Here is a 21,195-nt window from a genome sequence, read left to right as displayed (position 1 = left end):
TACTATATAGTGTCTTATATAGTACCACACACAGTCCTGTTTGGTTATTGGTAAGACACTGGAGAGAGGAAGACGAAAAGAGTTCTTTGATGTATGTCTAGTATATCAGCATAACACACATGGTGTTTTCTCAGCATTGTGTGATGTTCAACAGTAGAACAACATTACAGTTGTTAAGGTACAGAAACTGTGTGAAGTGCCTGTGGCATGCAGTAAAGTAAACTGAAAAAAACAGAATAGGCATTTGAAAGAAGAGTGTACCTGTCAGTATGTGCCTGCAGGTTTTTGTAGTTGCACATGCTCTGTATATATGCAAGTGAAAAATATAATGTAACTATGCATGTTACTGTGTCTTTTCAATAGGTTAAAAGGGGCGTTGGAGGAGAAACATGAGAGGTGGTTGTTGTGCCAACGAAACTGTGACACTATACAGGAGCAACTGTTGTCATGGCAAAAGAGAGAGGAACACATGGCCCGGAAATGCTTCACAGCTGAAGAAGAAGTGACACGACTGAAGAAAGCTCTGGAGGGGGTCCAGCAGGAAATAAGGGAACTGAAGAGAGAAAGGTCATGATTGTTAAAGCTTTATTCTATTCTATTCTATACCCAAATGATCTTAAACATTTACAGTTCCTACATACATACCCATTTTAAGTGTCTCCAGCGACTGGTGTGACCCTCTTGCAGAAATAATTTCAACTAAAGTAAATGTTTGGTGGTTGGCTCCTTGCATGAGCTGCCCACTTTTACAGCATTTATGTAGGAGTTTTCAAACCTATCTTCTAAAAATTGTCTTTCTATACAACTGAGCTAATTTTATACAGAATGTAATGCAACCTGTTTTCTATTAACATACTGAATGTGTGTTAACAATTAACATAAATTGCAAGGATCAAAAGCCTTAATCTGGAACTTCAATCTCAAACATAAAATATTAGACAGCTTTCTTGTTTTGTTAAAATCTGTTTTCTAACAGTACACCATATTTAACTTCCTTATGTTAGGGTTACGGTTAGGATTAGGTCCATAATCCGCTGGAAAATCATGTCCTAGAAATTGACTTTCTATTAATAAATATAGTGCCTTATTCTTTGAAAAATATGTTGCATGGAAGATAATCCATCCAGTGCAATACATTACATACAAACTAGGATGTTTCACAGGTTTAGTATTTTCTAAGGGTTGAACTATATCCTGGAGGTCATAGGTTACCGTTTTTTGCTATGAAATCAATATGCTCTACATGTACAAATATATTGTATACATCTGTCATCTCTTTGGCTACTACTACTATGTACTACAGTACATTGATTTTAACTGCCAGGCACTTCTTGAAAAGAGATATTGAGTGAGCAGCAGCTGAACAAAAAAAAAGAAAGAAAATAAAGCATTTGTGTTTCTGTTTGTTCAATCTCTGGTTAAGCTTTCACATTTGTAAAGCTCATAGTTTTAATAGAATTCATTATGGGGTTTTCATCTCAGGATTATAAACTTGCTTGATAGCATGTAAAAACAAAACAAACCCATCTTATACAAGAAACTGAAGGAGAAAGGATGAGGATTTCCTGTTTGCGTCTGTCCAAGCAGGAGGTCAACTCCATGCTCCATACATACACAAGGCCATAGGTTATACTGCTGTCCTATATAACCTATTTGATGTATAGAAATATACAAACCTGACAATTCTCAAGTCATCCTCTGCTGCAGTACACACACTCCAGAAAAAGTATTCCATATATGTATCCTTATCCTCGTAGATCTGATTGTGAAAAGCAGACTTTAAACATGTCAAATGAGTTCACTTCAGCCCATGTCAGAACCTGACAAGAAAAACACATTTTACCCCATGTCTGACACCACATACTAAAACAGCTGTCCTCTCCAACCCATCTTCCAGTGGACTCAGACTGCAGATTCTCTGACCAAGAGCCTCTACTGTTGACACACTTACAAAGTTTATGGCTTCAGTAATGGAAGACAGGGCCAGTGGAACCAACTAATTTCCTCCAGATTATGCTGTCAAGCACACTGACCAACTCCTGACCCCAGGACACAGCACACTCCAGTTTAGCTGGCTGAACAATTCCAAAATTTCCTGTGCTACCAACTTTACAGTAAAGGGTGCTTTACCAGCAAGAGGATCACAAAGCCATTTCAGATAAAGTTCACTGTAGGTAATAGAATGTGACACTGTGACTAAAATTATAGTAAATTAAATTATAACAGACAGAAACACATGCAAATGGGCTTTAATAGCTGTGTTGTCTTGAGTCCATATACTGCAGACCCTGGCATTGAAAATGTATGCACTGTACTGCAGAAGAGCCAAATAGATGACATATTTATAGATTAGTAATATATCATTTTATTTTATGGGACAGCACTGCAATTGGACTTGTATAACAGGGGTTTGTTTTGTTTTTTAAGACTTTCAAACACGTTTATAACCTGGGGCGGATAATTGTGTGTTTGTGTGTGTTCATGTGGGTGCCTGTTTTCATCATTAGTTCATCAGGAATTACAATGTACAATCAAACTGTGTCCTTTCTAGCTTCTTGCAGGACAAACAGCAGCAAACATTGCAGTGAAATAGAAATCTTATTATCAAGACGGGTTACAAGTCATTTGTGAAAATGCCCTGTGACTTAGTAATTATTAAACAATCCTTAAAAAAACATGAAAACAATTAAAACCAGAGTTTTGTGCTGTACATAATGAGTATTGTTTGAATTTATTAAATACAATAGTGAACATCTAAGCTGTTTCTCTATGTGAATGAGGTCATGAGTTTTTTTTTTTGTAAGAATAACATCCAAATGTTTTAATTGAAAAACTCAGTGGTAGACTTAAACATAAATGTTTTCCCCTCCAGGAATGAATAGTTTAATTTATCTGTTTGGTCGTATTATATAAATAAATATTATTGGCTTACCAGGAAAGCCAAGTTTATTTCTCTGTGGCTTCTGTGTGGCGTCAGTTCAATTGTTTAGTGTCTATGATCAATGCGTGTGCTTGTGTGTGCGTGTTTCTAATTTCGTGTCTTCAGATCTTTCAGATGATCAAAAAGGCTGGCTCGCTAACCGGATCACATGCCCACATTTTTTTAATTTTATTTTTTATTAAAATTTTGGCCTTGTTATTTATTTGGGACATTTAAAGACCTCCGCTGAACTCCAGTGACCCCTGAAAGATATGATGGTGTTTCTAACACACATGCACTTCTACAGTACACAATATGACTTATCACCACTTCTCCTCTTACCATGCCTTCCTCCTTTATGAATCTCATCTGATTTAACCTTTGTCCCCTTCTGACATGTGTTATCACATTCACACACTAGACACACATTGCTGTGCCCCCCTGTCACTGCATCAGTGTGTGCATGGTTTAACAAGGCATAAAAGTGATACAGCAGACTATCTATCATTTAACTAAAAAATGTGCATAAGTGCATTGTTTTTTGCCCTTAAAGACCCGCACTGCCATAAATTGGTCTATAATATAAATGTATTTAAAACTGAGGAAAATATCACTTTTGTACTAAGCCCTTTCCAAGGTTGCTATCACTTTTTAAACTGTTTAAACTGTTGTGAAAAGACAAAATAAAACTTTAACTTTAACTTTAACTTAAAGCCAATTAATGTTACAATATGTCACCTATTTAGAGTAGAAAGAATGAAATCATATGTACTGTTGTCTATTGGTTTATAAGTGTAGGAGTTTATGGATTTTATAACACTACAGATGTTGATGAAAACCAGCTGGGAAGTGACAAAGAAAGACAAACGTTGTAACTAGTTGACAATAGTTGCTCCAAATCAGGATGTGATGGAGGGATTGTGGGATGGAAGAACAGAAGACAGATGAAGGATGAGTAGAGGGAGGCAGGTAAAAGAGAAGAAATAAGATAGATGGAAGGAAGACAGAAGAAGCATGAAAGGTCACAAGGAGAAAGGATGAAAAAAGGAAAGGAGACAGGGTGTGAGCCAGGGATTGAGGGATTTGTTGAAGGGAGGAGGGATGGAGACCATTACTGTGGTTGCAGTCGTTACATCACACAGTGTCTGGCTCTTACATGCACACTGCCTGGGTCAGGCCCGCGCATGATCTACTCTCACACTCTTTTAAACACACACAAAACATGAAAGCTTGTCCTCAATTTTGTAAAACAGATGCAAAGTTAACAACAAAGACAGAGTAAGAGAGGGCAGGAAGTGAAGGGAAAATGAAGTAGAAACTGAAAGATTTAAAACACAACAGAGGTTAAGTGTGTCTGTACAGTTCCTCATACATCCGTTAAATGCAAGGGACTAGTTTCAAGAGGTTCCGTGCAGCAGAGGATTTTTTTCGTGACAGAAATGATAATACAGGAAAACTATTCCTCCTGCCTTTCTCCATAAAGAGAAGTGCTTTAATGCCTTGGGCTTTATTCAGTTGAGCCAATAAAAGAATTTAAACAATAAATGTCAACAATGTCAAAGAGATGGCTTCTTTTTCTCTTTTGTATTCCTGTATTTTCTCCTTTTTCTCTATTATCGCATTCATGTTTATTCTTTAATTTTATAGTGGCCTTTATCCTGTTTTGTTCACATTGTCATAAGTTGCTGTGGCTATAATTTCACATGTCAACAGGTAATGACTTCGTGTTTTGAAAGCATGTGTGAGTAGACTTCTGACTTTGAAATCATCTTTCCAGCTGGGCAGCAATGTCCCAGAAAAAAAGCACAGAGGATGTCTCAGATGATGTCAGTGGACATTCCTGTTAACTGTTGATTCATACACAGTACAAACCATTTAAGATTGCCCTTGAGCTTTGCTGTAAAAATCGGACATCGTTTGGAGTTGAGTCGACCTTCTTTGTCTGTCTGTGCACGCAAAGATTGTATCAGGATAAAGTGGAAAAATAGAATGTGCCGCTTGATGAGGTAGCAGCCACACACACACCCCACAATGCTCAGATACATGCTGGCCTGTCCTTAAAAGCAGCCTGTCGTGTGAGTGAATGAGAGACTGCTCCCAGATTTTCCCATCATTCCTCCCTGTAATCCCCCAGACCTACTTCTCAGGGCTCAATTTGCACGCTCCCGCTCCCCGGGGGGTCACACACATGCCAACACACGCACGCAATTTTAAAACCTCTGGAGCAGTACCTTTGCAAGGTTTTACTTTATTTGGTAGTCAGAGAGCCAGAATTATATCTGACAGTAGGACCCAAACATGCAAGCACTCAAACACAGATACATACACTGTATGCATGTGCAGTTTGTTTAAAAAGCTTCAGCTTCAAAATACTGTTAAATCCCTTTTTTTTTTCTCCAGTTAAAACCTGTTGCAAAACACCAGATGTGTCAGCATTAAGGACACAAAAAATAGACAGACGTTGACCTTTTAACAGTCCTGCAAATGTGTGCATGCTATGTGATGAATTTTTTTTTATATGAAAGATTTTCACACAGGTAATATGTGTAATACCAAAATAATAACCGCAATAGTCCCCTTTTTGTTAGTATGTCCACCCTCAGTCCAATCATTTCACAAGGCTGGAGCACATTTAAATAAGCTTTAGGAGTCAGAGCTTGGCACCAAACTAACAACTCTTGGGGATCATCCATGCATGGTTGTTCATCTATTTTTGTGTTTTGTCTTTCATTCTGTGTGTGTGTTTGAGTGTGTGTGTGTGTGTGTGTGTGTGTGGTGAGTAGGCTAATGTGATTAGCCAGGGCCAGTGGAGTGAATAAAATTGTGTCTGCCCCGAGTAGGAAAAGATGAAATGTAGCTGCTGCTCTTTATATGCTGTGGATCATCTTCTCCACTGTCAGATATACATGGAGTCAAGTGTTGCACACTTGAACACACGGACATCAGCTCACACAGACACATTACCTCATTCTGACCCACGGATGAACCTACTTACGCACATCAATCTCTACCATGCAGGCTCCAATATACATATACAATGTTTGTGTGCTACTAAACCTTTTATAATTACCAGAAATGTTGTAGAATTTCTTGTAGAAAATGATAATTTGTTTTCACCATAAGAGAAATTAAACTGATCAAAAGTGATTGTTTAAACGTTGTTTAAACAACTGCTAAAAATATGCAGTTGTACATGAATAACTAATAATGTAGTAAAGCATTTCCAACAGTAATAGCCATTTGTAAAATTAGCAATGTCTTGATTGTAAAAGTATATTTTTTTATTAACATATAAGAATTTCTTAATTTCTGGTACATCTCTGTTTGTCTTTTTGGGTGTCTCCCACTCTAAATGGCCTTTACTGGCCTTTTTTCTGATTTATGCTGATTCACATCTTATCAGTCAGACCAAGCTGTTGAAATGAAAAATGTTTAAACAGAAGATCAACAAATAAATGGAATGTGTCCTCATCTCGCACACTTTTTTTCGTGTTTAGAAATTTTTTTTTCCTCATCCCCCTCTTTCATTCCTAGGAGACTGTGAGAAGTTAAATATTCATTATTCAAACTGACATGTTGAAAATTGTCAGAGGAAAACCTGTATAAATACTGTATTGAAGTCAAAAAATAATCTGTGTTACTGCATGCTGGGTTTTTGTTTAATTTTATCATTTTTTAACATTTGTGCTTTTTTGTTGTTTGTTTGGCTTTTTTGCATTTTGGCTATCTTCCTCTGCTTGGGTCCCTTCATTTACATCAGAGTTTCTTTGTAAAACTCCAGTAGCCAAAGCAGCCAGTGAGGAAATGTTATTGGGGCTCACATGGGAATCTTAAGGCATTTACAGCAGAGTGTTGTAATGGTTTTAGAAGCAGATGGAAGGCTTTCTTCCCTCTGCAATATCAAGTAAGAGTGTTTTAATCCTGTGGCAGTGGCTTTTTGAACATGGATGCTAAATTTATCTTCCCACTTGGTGTTTCCTTAAGAAAACATATTTATATGTACAGTGTCCAATGCATTTTCATTCCAAAATAAGATATGTGAAGGAATAATTACCCTTTTGTTTGTGTGTGCATGTTTACAGGGAGGTATTGATAGAGTCTCATTGCACTGTCCTGGCCAAAATGGAGGAAGAATTCAGACGACAAATGGCCTCAAAGGTAATTCTTTACCAATTATTACCAATTAATATTGATAAAATTTAAAAGATGCATGATGAACTCAAACAGATCAAACATCACTCATTAGCTAGAGATTGCCAGCCATTTGGTTCCAGTGTTTTGAAGTAAACAGACATTTAGGACATCATCCAAACCATTGTCACAGTTCAGAGAAGTTCAGTAGAGAGGATCCTGACACACACAATGCAGATAAGATTATGAGGCTCCAAGACCGCCAGTCTGTTTTACACCAGATAAACCAAATACACACACACACACACACACACACACACACACACACACACACACACACACAGTCTGTCTTTTATTGTTAAACAGTGTAGTAGTGTCTTTTGTACTGTCGGACTGTCTTTTTTGGCAAGTCAGTGAGGTTTAGCATAACGTCAAAACAAAGCAGCAGAGAGTGCAGCATTAAATCACTGCTGTCTCCCGTTTTGTTTCTGTCTCATTTGTAACTAATTCGTAACTCATTAATCATTGTTCCTGCTGGTTTAACCCTGCTGTGCCTTTGCTCAAGACTCAAATTGTTACTGGTTTTAAACTTTCAGACCAGGAGACACGTTTTAAGGTAGAATAGCAGAATATGCTACTTACCTTCTAAAACCCCGACATTAATTCTTATTCGGAATTTGGCAGAATTCCCTGTATTGTATTTACATTAAAGTGCATGCAATTTTTTCTAGCCATTACACTCTGTAAAACAAAAAATGTAACAAAGGGAGTTCTCCCCAAATTTACATGCGCAGATAAGCTCAGATTTGCATACAGTGACCAGAACAAGAGGAAACCATATTTAAATATATTGATGGTTGATTGTTTTCCCTGTATACTGAGTATTTTCAGATGTTGACTAAAGCCTAAACATATATTGCATTTAAATGAATAAATGAACATGTCCAAACACTGGTCCATATTATTGTACCGTCTGGGCTTCCTGGCCTTACGTGGGTTTAAACCCATCGAAAGGAAGCGGTCACTCTGGTTCACTTTTTAAATACAAACAACAGCTGTGTACATACACACTTGCACACACAAAAGGAAATACACACATTAAACAACCATGCTCCTCACACGTACATTCCCCGAGCAAAGAGGAAGTGGTGTTTTCTCATTTGATCCAACACACGCAACCTTAGTTTCTCATGCCACAGCAGTATAATTCACACGCACACACAGCTTCAAATATACACATTTTCACTCACCGATGTGTCTTTTTTCTCTCTCACACATATCCACTATTTCTTCATGCTTATGTTCACAAGCGCGTGCGCACACACACACTCTTGTGTGGTCATCAGTGTGATGACATTTATTCTTTGTGAGGACCCTAACCTAATTCTAAAATTAACTGTAAAAACAAGTATTAACCCTTAAAGGGGTGCCACAAAGTGACAACATTGCTGATTTTGTCAAAATGCATTTACTTAAATGGTGTAAAATTCAAACCCATCATCAGTCTCATCAGTTAGCTGGCCATGCAGATGAACACACAATTACTCACAGCCACAATGATCCCTGCCCATACTGTAACAGTTTGCCTGATCTCTAGTGCTGATGGGAAGAAAACAAGGTGGCCTTGGCCAAGCCTGACTAAAAATACCTAATGCAACTTTAGTCCCACTTTTATAAGAGCCAAATCTGTGGTTTCATGTCCCCAACAATTGCATTTTTGACTGCCTCAGTCTTATGGCAAGGCCAGTCTTACTGTTGTCATTGTTACATTCTATGACAAGGCTGTGTATAACAAAAATTCCCCTCATAAATTATGAAAAGGCTTTAGGCATTGTTTCTATTTAGAGCCTGCACCACCAATGAGATACAATGCAACATTGGACAATAACACATTTATTAAACATGCCTTTTAGAGGTTAGAGACAGTTAGTAGGACAGTATTTTTTTTGCAATAAATATGTTTAGACAAGTACCGATGTAGGTTGATGTGTTATTGATGTGTTGGAGAGGCGTAGAGGGGGCGTCACCAACTACAAAAACTTTTTATTTGTTCCATTTTCAGATTATTTTAATGTTTTATACCCAGACATTTGATACACCGCTGCTGTCTACTTAAGTCTGTCTCAGCTCCTTTTCTACACAAAGCTTTGTGTGACCTTCCTCCTTCCTGTTAATCTCATGAAGAAACCAACACTTCACATCCTCTCTTAAGGATTCTAATTTAGAGAAAGGCCTTAGGGTGTGATAAAAATTCTATTTGTAGATTTTATTATGCACTATCCATTTATTTATTTATTTAAATAGTCATAAGTCTCCTGAACAAAGCTGAACTTTGATCGGCAACTTTCGGCAACACTTACTCAAAGCTATACTATGTTTCTTTTGTTAGAACATACTATGTACTAAGTACTTTAAAATGTGGAGAGGTTGTTGTCAAAGGTTTCTGTCACCAAGATTTGTTGAACTGCCTGGCATCAACGCAGAGATCATCTTTTCCTGTTTACCTTTGACAGTTTTATTTCACTATATGTACCATCTTATCTCTTTGCTTGTCTTTCATTTATGTTATTCTCCCTGTGACATTCTACCTTTTAGGAACTCAAGATTGTGAATTTCCACTTCTTTCTTGGACATACTCATTTTCTGATCAGTCTCTTTTAGTGTCTGTTTTTCTGATTATGTTGTGGGTGTGTGATTACTTTCTTTGGCATCATTAGATTCACCCAAATGAACACACACTCTACAAACTAACAAACACGTACACATCATTTGTGATGTTGCTGTGGTCAGTCTTTGCCTGTACTGAGGGGATAAAGACAAAAGAAGAACTAGAAGGAACAAAATGGAGTTTCAACAGACTAAAGATCAATAACAACTATTGTATTTCCACATGTAGTAATATTGACAGCTCATCTTCTTCACCTCCCACTTGTCTAGCTATGCAAACTCCCCTGCCACCCGCTTCCTGTACACTTAAGTCATCTTGAGTTCTCTATAATCTCTGTAAAGTTGATTCAGTGTAAAAAAGTTGAACAGTATCATTCAGAGTTATGAATAACCTAATTTATAAATGAACAGAACCAAAGAAAGCAACTCAAAACACAATGTTGAAATTAAATCATGGAAATAATTATTTTACATAAAAAAATTCCCACAAATAAAAATCTATTTTGCCAGCTGGATGAGCGAGAGCAGACGCTGCGAGAGCTGAAAGAGGAGCTGCAGCAGGACAGGAGGAGCAGGGAGGAGGAGAGAAGGACACAAGACAAGGAGAGGAGGAGGAGAGAGAAGGAGCTACAATACTCTCACCAGCAGGAGGCACTACAGCTGGGCCAAGCTAAAGCTGAACTGCAGCTGGTGACTGAGAAAAACACTGAACTACTTGAGGAGGTGTGTGTGTGTGTGTGTGTGTGTGTGTGTGCATGCTACCATGGTCTGCACATGTGTGTTTCTTTTGTCTCCCTTTCACAAGAATAAGAAATGTTGTCACTCTTGTACTGATTTGTTTCTGTTTCAGTGTTTTTTAAAAAGAGCTGGATTAAATCTAGTAAGTGTGTGTCTGTGTAAGTGTGGTTACAGCAAAAAGAAGTAAGTGGAGAGACTTTTAGATGGAGCAAGCGGGGGAGGGATGAAGACAGACAGAGTTCATATTTGCTTAGGCAGCAGTGTGCGGTGATGAATTTCTGTGCCAGCACTATTCAAATGGAGCTGAATTAAACTGTGAAAAAAAAAGTGAAAAGTGGCAGGCAAAGCATAGGGGAAGCAGGATGGGGCATACGTGTGTGTGTGTGTGTGTGTGTGTGTGTGTGTGTGAGAGAGAGAGAGTAAAATTTTTAACACATGGCTGCCTGTCTTAAGGGGAGCAGTTTGAGGCTGCAGTCACGACACATCTCAACTGTCTGACCACAAACACACACACATTCACACATTCAAACACAAAAACGCACGAAACCCTATTGCCCTCAAGCTCAACCCTTTCTGCTGCTTCATTCTCATTTCCCATCTTCACGTTTTTTAAATCTTGTCTCTGTCTTTGGCATCTATCTAATCATTAATATAATAAGGTTGGGTACATTTTTATTTAAAGCTGTTAACAGACAATCCAGCAGACACTGACAAAACTTAATCATTCATTTTGAAGTTTTGCTTATTGACGCCTGGTGAATGTAAGGGCAATATTCATTTTTCTTTTCACTCTGTTTTGGTTTAGCAAATCCATGCATTTTACCAACTTCAGTATATGAAATCAGAGTCACTTGTCAGTATACCCAAATTTGTTTTTGCACTCACTCTTTCCCTCAAAATTTTTAACTGACCTGTGCAACACAGTGCTGTACTGTAAAGCATGGCTGTGAAGGACAGCGCTGCGTCGACACCAGCAGAGTGAGATGGATGATACACATCTGAGTTCAGTAATGAAAGGATCTAATTTTAATCTATTTCACGATCCATTAAAATATATATGTACTTTTAAAGAAGGTGGATGCCTGGTACATAATGAAGTCGATCAGTATTGCTGAAATACCATCAATCAAGACGGGCATCCATTGTTCATTGACTAAGATACATTGACTCTGAAGGTCACTGAGTCAAGTCATTGCTTCCTGTCCTTTTCTCATCACTCCCTTTCCTTTCACACCTCCTCCTACTCTCATCCAGCTCAGTTTTGTACCACTCTGACAGCTCTCTAACAACCTTCCTTTTTGTCCACTGACTGTCTCTTTAAGTGCCTCCCTCTCAGAGTGCCTGTCCAGAGAGGTTCAGCCAGTTCAAGGTGCCCTGATGCCAATTTCACAGCTGACATGCTCTTTTATGTCATTCATGGACCTTCGGCACAGTGGCTCCTTCCCCCCGCCTTCCTTTTCTTTCTGTTCTCTCTCATCTAATTTAGAGAGACCATTTTTTTCCAGTGCTTGGTTTATAGCTTTAGAACAGATCAGTCAGTATAATCCCTTTAAATGAACTTTGTTCTTTCATTCTTTCTTTTTCTTTGTTTCTTACTTTGTTTTTTCTTTCCTTCTTTCTTTCTTTCTCTCTCACTTCCTTCCTAGCTTTTAACTCTTCTTTATTTCCATCTCACTTCTTATCTAATTCTAACACAAGCCTCTATCATCCTTTTGTTTTTAAAAGTTTATTGATCTCTAGGTTTTTTTTGTATCTGTGCGTGTTGGTCAGAGATAATCAGGTTTTGATCATGACCTTGTGATATCGCTTTGTTGCTAAGGTCTGGTAGTGATGTTGAGGCATTTTCATCATTATGCATTAGATCATATGAGTGACCTTGATTTAGTTTGTCAAGTTTCAAAAGAACAAAATGATTAACTCTTAATTAAAATAGTTGGAAGCGCTTTTCTGAACAATATAATTACATGCAGTATAGTGTATGTATGTGTATACATGTAAATATACGGTATATGTGTGCATGTGTGTGTTGCTAGTGGAATTTGGTTTACAGTGTGAGAAAGCGGGGCTCTGTGGGTTTGCGTGTGAGTTGCATGTAATAGCCCTGTAATCCTGCCCTTAATGATGGCATGCACAGCATCGCACACATGCGGGAGCTAACACATGCCCACTTATAAAGTCTTTCCTACACACACATAAAGGAAACAGCCAAGCACGTGTGTGCAGACTGTCACACACACCCTCACCATAATTGAATACAGTGGCATAATTCGTGACAAACTGCACATGGAACATAGAGTGGCATATAAGCATGTTAAAACTCAAACATATGTTGACAATTATAGGCCCATATAAACCATACACATACAAGCATACACATATTTTATACATATCCTTCATCATGCATGAATTTTCTTCACTGAATGGTGACGACCAGATGTGGACATACACGCACATACAGTATGAGAAGAATGTCATGTACACACACTGACAGACAGAAAACGAAGATCCACCACTCAAACACCCAAAAATCAAAAGTCGGCTCCAAACCATGCGCAAACAGTGTTTCAGCACCTGGCAGTAGGGAGGTGCTACACATATTTCACCTTCAAAAACACACACACAACTCAAATTAGGGCAACATGTGTTTTGTCTAAGCCCTTATTTAATCACTCTAGATGCCTGCATATGTGAGCTGTTCATACACTGTCACGTATTAGAACGAGGACCAAATTATTGGGCGAAACCAATAAGTATATTATTATTAGATGTACAGTGTTAGTGTTAGTGAGATCAGAACTCACAAATGTCTCATTGTATTGTTAACCCACTATGTTTTTAAAGTCTGCATTCAGTTTTAGTCATCATTGTTTTGTTCATCTGACAATTCTGACAAAAGCTTTGTTCATGCTTGTTGTTGTCCCTGTGTTTTCACTGACGCATTATTATTGTTACTGTCTAAGCACATCAAGAGCCACTAGAAATCTGAGTCAAATTTCCTTGTATGTTGTGGTAAAGCTGGATCTATCCACAGGCCATGTGACATTTGATACATAGTTGTATGGGAGAGTAATTTGTGAAAGGACACATTCTTTCTCCTAAATGTTTTCTAAATTATTTAGCAATGAAACACACCTTTGATCTATTGAGAATATCCAGGGGTTTTACCAGCATTACTTGGTCTGTTACAGTGGTGGCTACTGTTAGAAAATAAAATCCATATATATTACTGTATAACTCTAACTATAATTTACTTGATGCAAGATTAATCTAAAAATGTGACAGAAAGTTATGCAGCTAATTTCTTTTCACATAAGATGTGTATCAAATTTGAAGTATCTGTTAAATTTGTGTACTTAGATTTTTTTTATCCAACCATTCTGATGGTCACAATGGTGTAAAACATTCAAATGGAACATGTTTGTAATTAAATGAGCCAGTAAGCAGTTTTTGTTTTGTTTTTGTATTGGTAGGAAATGTGAAAAGAAAATGTAAAATCTAACAGGAGCCTTGCCAGAATAGATTATTATTTTCAAAATCTGGTTCAGGACCTTGTCACATAACCAGAACTGTAGTTCATTTCAATCAGTCTTAATTTTGTTTAATCTTTACTGTATGTCTCAGTAGACCTGTTGTAAACAGTATAATGTATCACATGTTGACATCACATCACCAGCTGTCCACCCATGAACTGTTTCAAGCCACTTTGTGATTCTTGGGGGGAAGATTTACCTCGTGTACCCTATGTTTGTGTGTATTTTTCAGTTTGCATTAGCATTGCTGATCTGTAGCTATAGCTTATTTAGTTGTTGACTTGTACATGTATGTACAAGTGTAACATTATGCTGTATGTGTTACAAATTATTATTACGCCATCACTGTGACTGTGTTAGGGTAGGTTCCCTTTGTGGGTCTTGTTGACCAAGTTTCATTGTGTCAGTTAATTCAGAATGGTTCCATTTTTCTATTGTATTCAGGACCAAATTGGTTTCACATTGAAGTGTAAATGCCTTTGTCTTTGTCTCCCTGTCTCTTTTAGTCCTTCCTATTTCTATCCCCCTCAGTCAATGGGAAGCCTTAAAGGTTCCCATTGGACTCTTGACCACTAGTAAAGCTTTAAACTGTATTTTTATAAGTGGCTTCATTGTTTATCTTGTATGCACCTGAGCAAATGGATGCACATGTGCACATGTGGCTGACACGATTCACATTCCTGACAATGATCACACACCATTCCACTGAACATTCAGTTAATGTGAAAGGCGGTAAATGCACGATGTCAGCATTGGTTGTGTTGGTTTACAGACTTTTGAACTTCAAACTTTGATTTAATTGATTTGATATCAATGAGCTGTGTCTCTAAATTGGTAGAGAATAAATGAATTTTAAAAAAGGAGCGTAAAACTACAGTACATTTACAATAACACTGTACTTCTACATACTTTACTCTCTCTCCCCTCTAGGTGGCATCACTCCAGGAGACAGTAAGAAGGGAGTGCATGGAGAGGGAGGAGTTGACTGCTGCTCTGTTCAAAGCTCAAGAGGAGCTCATTGGACTGATATCCCCAATTTTGCATCAGGGCTCCTCCAGGTTTCTTCCACACCCCATGGAGAAACACACACCCCCAGGGAACAAGCATTTCCATCTCCACAGTCAAGCCCGGGTACCTCTTACTCGATCTTCAACATCCCCAAACGCGGTCCGACCCTCCCTGAGCTGCACAGACAAAGACCGAGGAATGGACATAGATGGAGTAGGAACAGCACAACATTTGGAGATCTGGAACTATGGTGGGGTGTTATGTGGAGAAAAAAAGCAAGAGGGAATGTTGCCCAGACTAAAACCAGGAAGCACAGTGAGCAAAGACAAACATAAGGTCAGTTTAGTAATGGGAAGGAAGGGGAGACTGTAGCAAAGTAACCCTAAACAAGCCAAATAAAACATAAATACATGCAAAATTGTAATGTTTTTAAATTGAAATTTCTGAATGTTATTTTATTTAGCCATTCTAATTTCCTGTTTCTAAAAGCCATACACACATACACACACACATAAGTATACATAAGCATATACTTGAAAAAATTAAACTCTGTTTGTACACCAGTAAACTCCCAGGACACACACTTTCTCTGAGAAATCCACTTGTTTTCTCACAACCCGTCTCATGCAGTGTCAGTGGCACGCAGGATTTTTCAGACAAACACCCACACATGCACATAATACACACCACACACACACACAGAAACACACAGCCTTTAACAAGCACAGGGCTGAGGGAGCATGACAGTGTGTCCCTTGCCACCCGTGGACATGGACAAAAGGCAGGAAACACAAAAGAACCTGTAAAGCAAGCACCCACAGACACACACACATACACACAACTACCCAGCCCGCTCCCCGCAGGCATTGTGTGCTGTTGACATCATACACTGCATGCAAGGTCTTTCCACCCCTTCTCTCACCCTTTCCTCTCCCTCTACATTTGGGATGAATTGGTACGATGGGAGAAATGCGTGAAGTGTGTGTGTGTGGCATGGAACTAATTTCCCCACATACTGGAACACATGGAAAGCTTTTGCTTTGAATTCCCTGTGTCCCTCTCTTCCAATCTGAGACAATGCACATGAAATCATTTGCACAGAAAAGGTGGGATGATAATGAATTTACCTTGACAGCATTTCCTGCTTTTGCCAAAACACACACATATGGTTTATCTGCTAAAACCCTGGGTCCATGTGGTAAAGACCTTCAGAAATTTAGACCAATGAACAGTTATTGCCATTAAATAAATGTAATAAATAAATTTTCTTTCAAGTTTTTTTTATGTCAAATGGAAAACGTTCTACTACACATAAAAATCGTTCACATTTTTCCTTCAGTGAGCTGGCATGGAGTTTCAATAAATAAATTATTTCAGGTTTTCACTCAAGAATTCATGAATTACTCCAGAAAAACCTTACAGATGTCAGAAGCTAAGATTATATTATTCGCCAACAGCCTCTGTATAAAAAACATTACCTTGGTGTAATTTATGTGGCAAACGCAACACTGATTTATTTATTTTGCAGCTGACTTTTTGTTGCCTTCCTGTGTTTGAGTATGATGTGTGTGTGACCTTGTTCATATGTTTACTCATTGCATGACACTCTCCCATGTGAATGTGTGTGTGTGTATGCGTGTGTGGGTTTGAGTGATCCTAACACCACCATTGCTTACTTTATGTAATTAGGCAATGTTTACTGAGGACTTTAATTGTATGCTCATGATCATAATGTATAGTGTATTTCCATATGTGTGAAAGAGAAAAACCTTAGATGCTTGTAAGATATAATATTTTGTGCTTTTTATGTGTATGTGTTACCTACAAAAAAAACACTTTTTTGTTATTATTCTGAGAAATTTGAAGTTTACGTAGGTAAGTAAGAGGTATTTATTTAACAAAAATCTATACATATACATATACATATAAAATATGTGAGCTTTTTTTTTTTTCCTTTCGGCTTATCCTGTGAGTTGAGGGTCGCCACAGTGGATCATTGTCCGCATGTTGATTTGGCACAGTTTTTACACCGGATGCCCTTCCTGACGCAACCCTCCCCAATTTCTACCGGGCTTGGACCGGCACCGGACAGCTGGGGATGGTAATGGGCTGTCAGGGGTTCAGTGTCTTGCCCAGAGACATTTCGACATATAGCTGTAAGCGGGGATCGAACCAAACATGTGAGCATGGTGGCTTAAGCCTGGTAATTGATCCGTGACTTAAAGGCAGACAGTTAGAATAAGTGGACCTTGACTAAAGTTTTGCCTTTAGTACATGAAATGGTTAGGACCATTAGAAAACGTCATTTCTTTCTACAATTAGAGCCAATTTAAAATCTGTCAATCTGACTGTGGACTCATGACTGCTGTTTATGTATGATTTTATACCTTAAAATGTGATGTGACCACATAATGAAGACTACAGAATTACATTATAACTTGGTATGGTATTATAATTTGGTAATGCTTGGGTAATTGTGGGTAAACACATACAGTGTACTAAATGTAAATTGCCATATTTCTCAATGAGTCACTTTTTTAATGTCCCTAGTTCTGCTGGAAAACTTTCTAATTAATTTTGAAGCATCAGTGACAAATGAAGCTTAAGATGTCATCAGTCAGTTTGTTCGTTTGATACAAGGTCCAATACATTGTTCTTCACTGCAGTGAATCAAGCATAAGCGTAAGAGTTTCTGTATAATTTTCTCATCTGCTGCTTGCAGAAGCCACCAAAGCAATCAATAATTTGTGTTTGAAACAACACACTCAACAATGTGAGTTACATGATAAAGTTAGATGGTCATTGATAAGATGTAGATTGTAATAGGACACCTGTGTATTTATCTATAATGCCCTACTATCTGGGATGGTAATATAATATAACATTTTTAGCTAAGCTCAGAGCTCATAATCAAGACATCATATAATAGAAGAGACCAGCTTTGATGTTTTTTTGTTTTTTTTATCTCTCTCATTTTTCTTCCTGCAGTCCCGTTTTACTGCTGAACATATAAAGACAGAACCCTCTTACTAGGAAGACAGTGACTTTGGCTAACTCTTCCGGCTCCTACTCTTTTACCAGCACACTTTCTGTCAAAAACACTCCTCTCCATCTTATTGTGCCAGTTTCCATCCAAACCATATTGTAGATTATTTGCACTTATATCCTTCACAGTATGTCACACTACTTAAGCGTTGCAAACATGATGGATACACATCAAGAGAAGATCCTTACCAGCATCTGACTCCCTTTCTCTGTTTCCATTTAAAGCCATCCAGAAATATCTTTCTTGATGCAAAGTGTAAATGCTATTTTTGTTTGTCTCAGTTCTCGTATGCCAATGGCATACAGTTGTTTTAATTGTAGCTATTTTGCTTAGCAATTTTGTTCTGTATATTTCCACTCAGAGAGAGAAATACACACTCAGTGGTTTTATTGAGCAAAGCATGATCAACATTGTAATTTTCCATTACACTCTATTTCTGGCAAACACACACACACACATAAATCTGTCTTTGTGTCAATATTCCTTTAATCTCTTTGGCCTTTTAAGGTCAACCTCTATGAATACCAAAAGAAGACTAAAAAGCAGTTCCCTCAGCCTGTCCTTCCCAGCTACTTGTGCCTTTACTTTTTCTCTGATCCAGTCTACGCTCTATTTTCTACTCCCTTCTGCTTGTTTACTGGCACTTTTTCCTTTGCTCCTGCCCTTGTTGTATAGCTCTTGACCTCGTGTCCTTCCTGATTTGTGAGTGTCTGAAAAAGAGCCCTGGGGCATGTGTGTGAGAGAGGTCTAGCCTGAATGATATGTATGAAACAAGACCATGGTATAAATGACGTGTTGGTCACTTTTAACATTCAGATTAAATCACCCTTGCGCAATATATTGCACAAATTTATATGTGCACATATCAATGCAGGGTACACACATTTGCAGTGTGATCTCCACAAAGTAATTATCATATCAGGGCAGGCATGCACACGTGTCCTTGGAGAATCTGGGCAAGTTGCTCATAAACACACACATGCTCCAGGGAGTGGCGTGTATGTATAACTGAGCCCTTGTTCGTCACTGGGCGTCCCTGAACGCCTTAATCCTGTGTCGTTACGGTCGTTCCGGAATCCTGCCGTCCCGTGAGCCCGTCCCACGCCCTATAATTAGTGTCACCCAGGCAACTGGAGAAAGAATGCTCAGTATTCTTGTTGTCCTAGTAACTGCGTAAGTGTGGAGGCCGGAGGTGCTAGTTGTAGGTGTTTGTTAATGACAGGGACAATGAGATCTCAGTCTGCTGCCTCATGTGGTGTGGTAGTAAAACTGAAGGTGTTTGTGTGTGTTTATTACATGTTGACTAGAGCCTAACAGGTTATGGAAGTGTATTCTCATGCTATGTTTGTATTATTGCTTAAAGTAGCTTCTGACACAGTTGGGGTAATTATTGCTCTTGGACCCCTGTTAACCCACTCAAATCTGCTTTATAAGCTACTTCTATTTGCCTACAAAAATGGACAAAACAACAAAAGCCTTGTTAGTAGAAAACTAAAAGGCCCCAGGTTGGCTGTGTGTGAGGTATTAATTTCATTATAAGCCAATTTATTTAGAAATATGCACCATGTGTGCACAATATAAACCAATTTAATGAGTCACAACCTAAATCGGGGAGCTCATAAGATTGGTTAAGTGAATGAGTGAACCCAGAACCCCCACAATATGATAAGTGGTATAGATAATAGATGGATGGATGAACTTCTATATTAGAGAGAGCTACATGTGCAGATGTTGAGTTTACAAATCCCTCTGATGTCAAGCTGTCACAAGAGGTTGCAATTCAAAGTATTTTAAGCTTCTTGTAAAAACTATAATAAACATGGTCCTGAGCTGGATGTTGGTATTGTCTTTACAAGACAGGGCTTCAGTACCCTACTAGATCCATCACAGCTGATATTTAACTTTGGTGGTGCAAATTACCTAACAAATTAGCAATTAATCAAACAACCAAATAGACTAGAAATAAACTTGAAGTAAAACTTGTAGTATCAGAGTACATAATGGTTTGTTTTGCCAGTAAAATGTTACAGTGCAGCATCAGGATGACTAATAAATTGCGCAAACTCTGTACATCCCCATGAACACCACAGCTTCACATTAGCCATCCAGAAACCCCAACTGGTGGGTCTCTAGTTCTCTCTGCTGTCCAATTTTAGTTAATGCAAGGCTTCAGGCTATAAAATCTTGGGAGATGAACAGTAAGTGAACATTATGTTCCATGTACAAATGGTCAGAGCTGCTATTGATTAAAATCAAATCCAGTCTTCAAAATTAAAGTGAGCCTTGTAAATGTAAATCTTAAATAAAAAAAACAGAATATTTATAATACATAATATGTTATCATAGACTATGTAAATACAAACACAAGTGAAAATCAAATTAAACTAGAAAAAACATTTCCAAAAGGAAAATGCACTGTGGATGCTTCGGAACTAAAATGAATTTCCAACCAAAGATGACAAAAGCTGGACTGTTTTTGCTGAATTCTCGCTTCCTTATATACTGGTTAGATAAACTTCAAAACCTAAAAAGACACAAACTTCAAAGTCAATCATGTGATGTCACTGGCGAAGTCATTGATTTTTAGATGGTAACTGGTCTGCACTTAAAGAGCCTTTTCTACCTATTGGTACTTAAAGCGCTGTACGCTGCTTATCATTCATCCACTCGCACTTACAATCACACACACACCAATGGGGGAACTGCTTTGCAGCTGGCCAACACTCAACTAAATTGGGGTTAAGTGTCTTCCTTAAGTACACTACGACATGTAACCGAAGGCGCCCGGGCTTCAAACCAATAGAAATCTTAAAAGTACAAAACATATTGAAAAGTATACAAGCAATAATGTCCTTTATAAGCTTAACGTTTGGAGTTTGAACGGTGTTTCTAGCTGAAAGTAGGCTGAAGTATCTAGGCGCCAAAAACGTACGGAGGTCGCAAGTACCAATAATAATAATAATAATAAAAAAGACTAGGATATCACTACATATTCCAATAGATAAGTTACTGCTAAAACTTTTTTTCCTTTTCGTTTTTTTGATTGGCGGATGGATATGTTCCTGACATGGTGGTAAGAAGTCCGGACTTTCCCGTCAATTACGTCACAGAAACCGTTTTGCATGTGGCTGGTGAGTTGATTCCGTCTGTTGTCT

The 21,195-nt window shown here is 38.1% G+C and overlaps 1 protein-coding gene across 5 annotated transcripts in view; it reads left to right on the top strand.

Annotated features, from left to right (window-relative positions):
- lekr1 (Leucine-, glutamate- and lysine-rich protein 1) overlaps positions 1-21,006 on the top strand; it is a 65,984-nt gene extending 44,978 nt beyond the window's left edge. For 3 of the 5 annotated variants that reach the window (XM_067507086.1, XM_067507085.1, XM_067507088.1), the window contains 4 exons: positions 364-567; positions 7,003-7,078; positions 10,229-10,441; positions 14,917-21,006. In XM_067507086.1, coding sequence (XP_067363187.1) covers positions 364-567; positions 7,003-7,078; positions 10,229-10,441; positions 14,917-15,366 — 943 coding nt within the window. In that variant the 3' untranslated portion in view covers positions 15,367-21,006. The remainder of the gene's footprint in view (positions 1-363; positions 568-7,002; positions 7,079-10,228; positions 10,442-14,916) is intronic. The other 2 variants (XM_067507090.1, XM_067507089.1) reach the window with 2 other exon arrangements.
- The last annotated feature ends 189 nt before the right edge of the window (positions 21,007-21,195 follow it).

This window comes from Channa argus, chromosome 6 (genome assembly GCF_033026475.1).
Source record: "Channa argus isolate prfri chromosome 6, Channa argus male v1.0, whole genome shotgun sequence".
Taxonomy (NCBI): Eukaryota; Metazoa; Chordata; class Actinopteri; order Anabantiformes; family Channidae; genus Channa; species Channa argus.
This window is presented reverse-complemented; position numbering and strand designations above follow the sequence as displayed.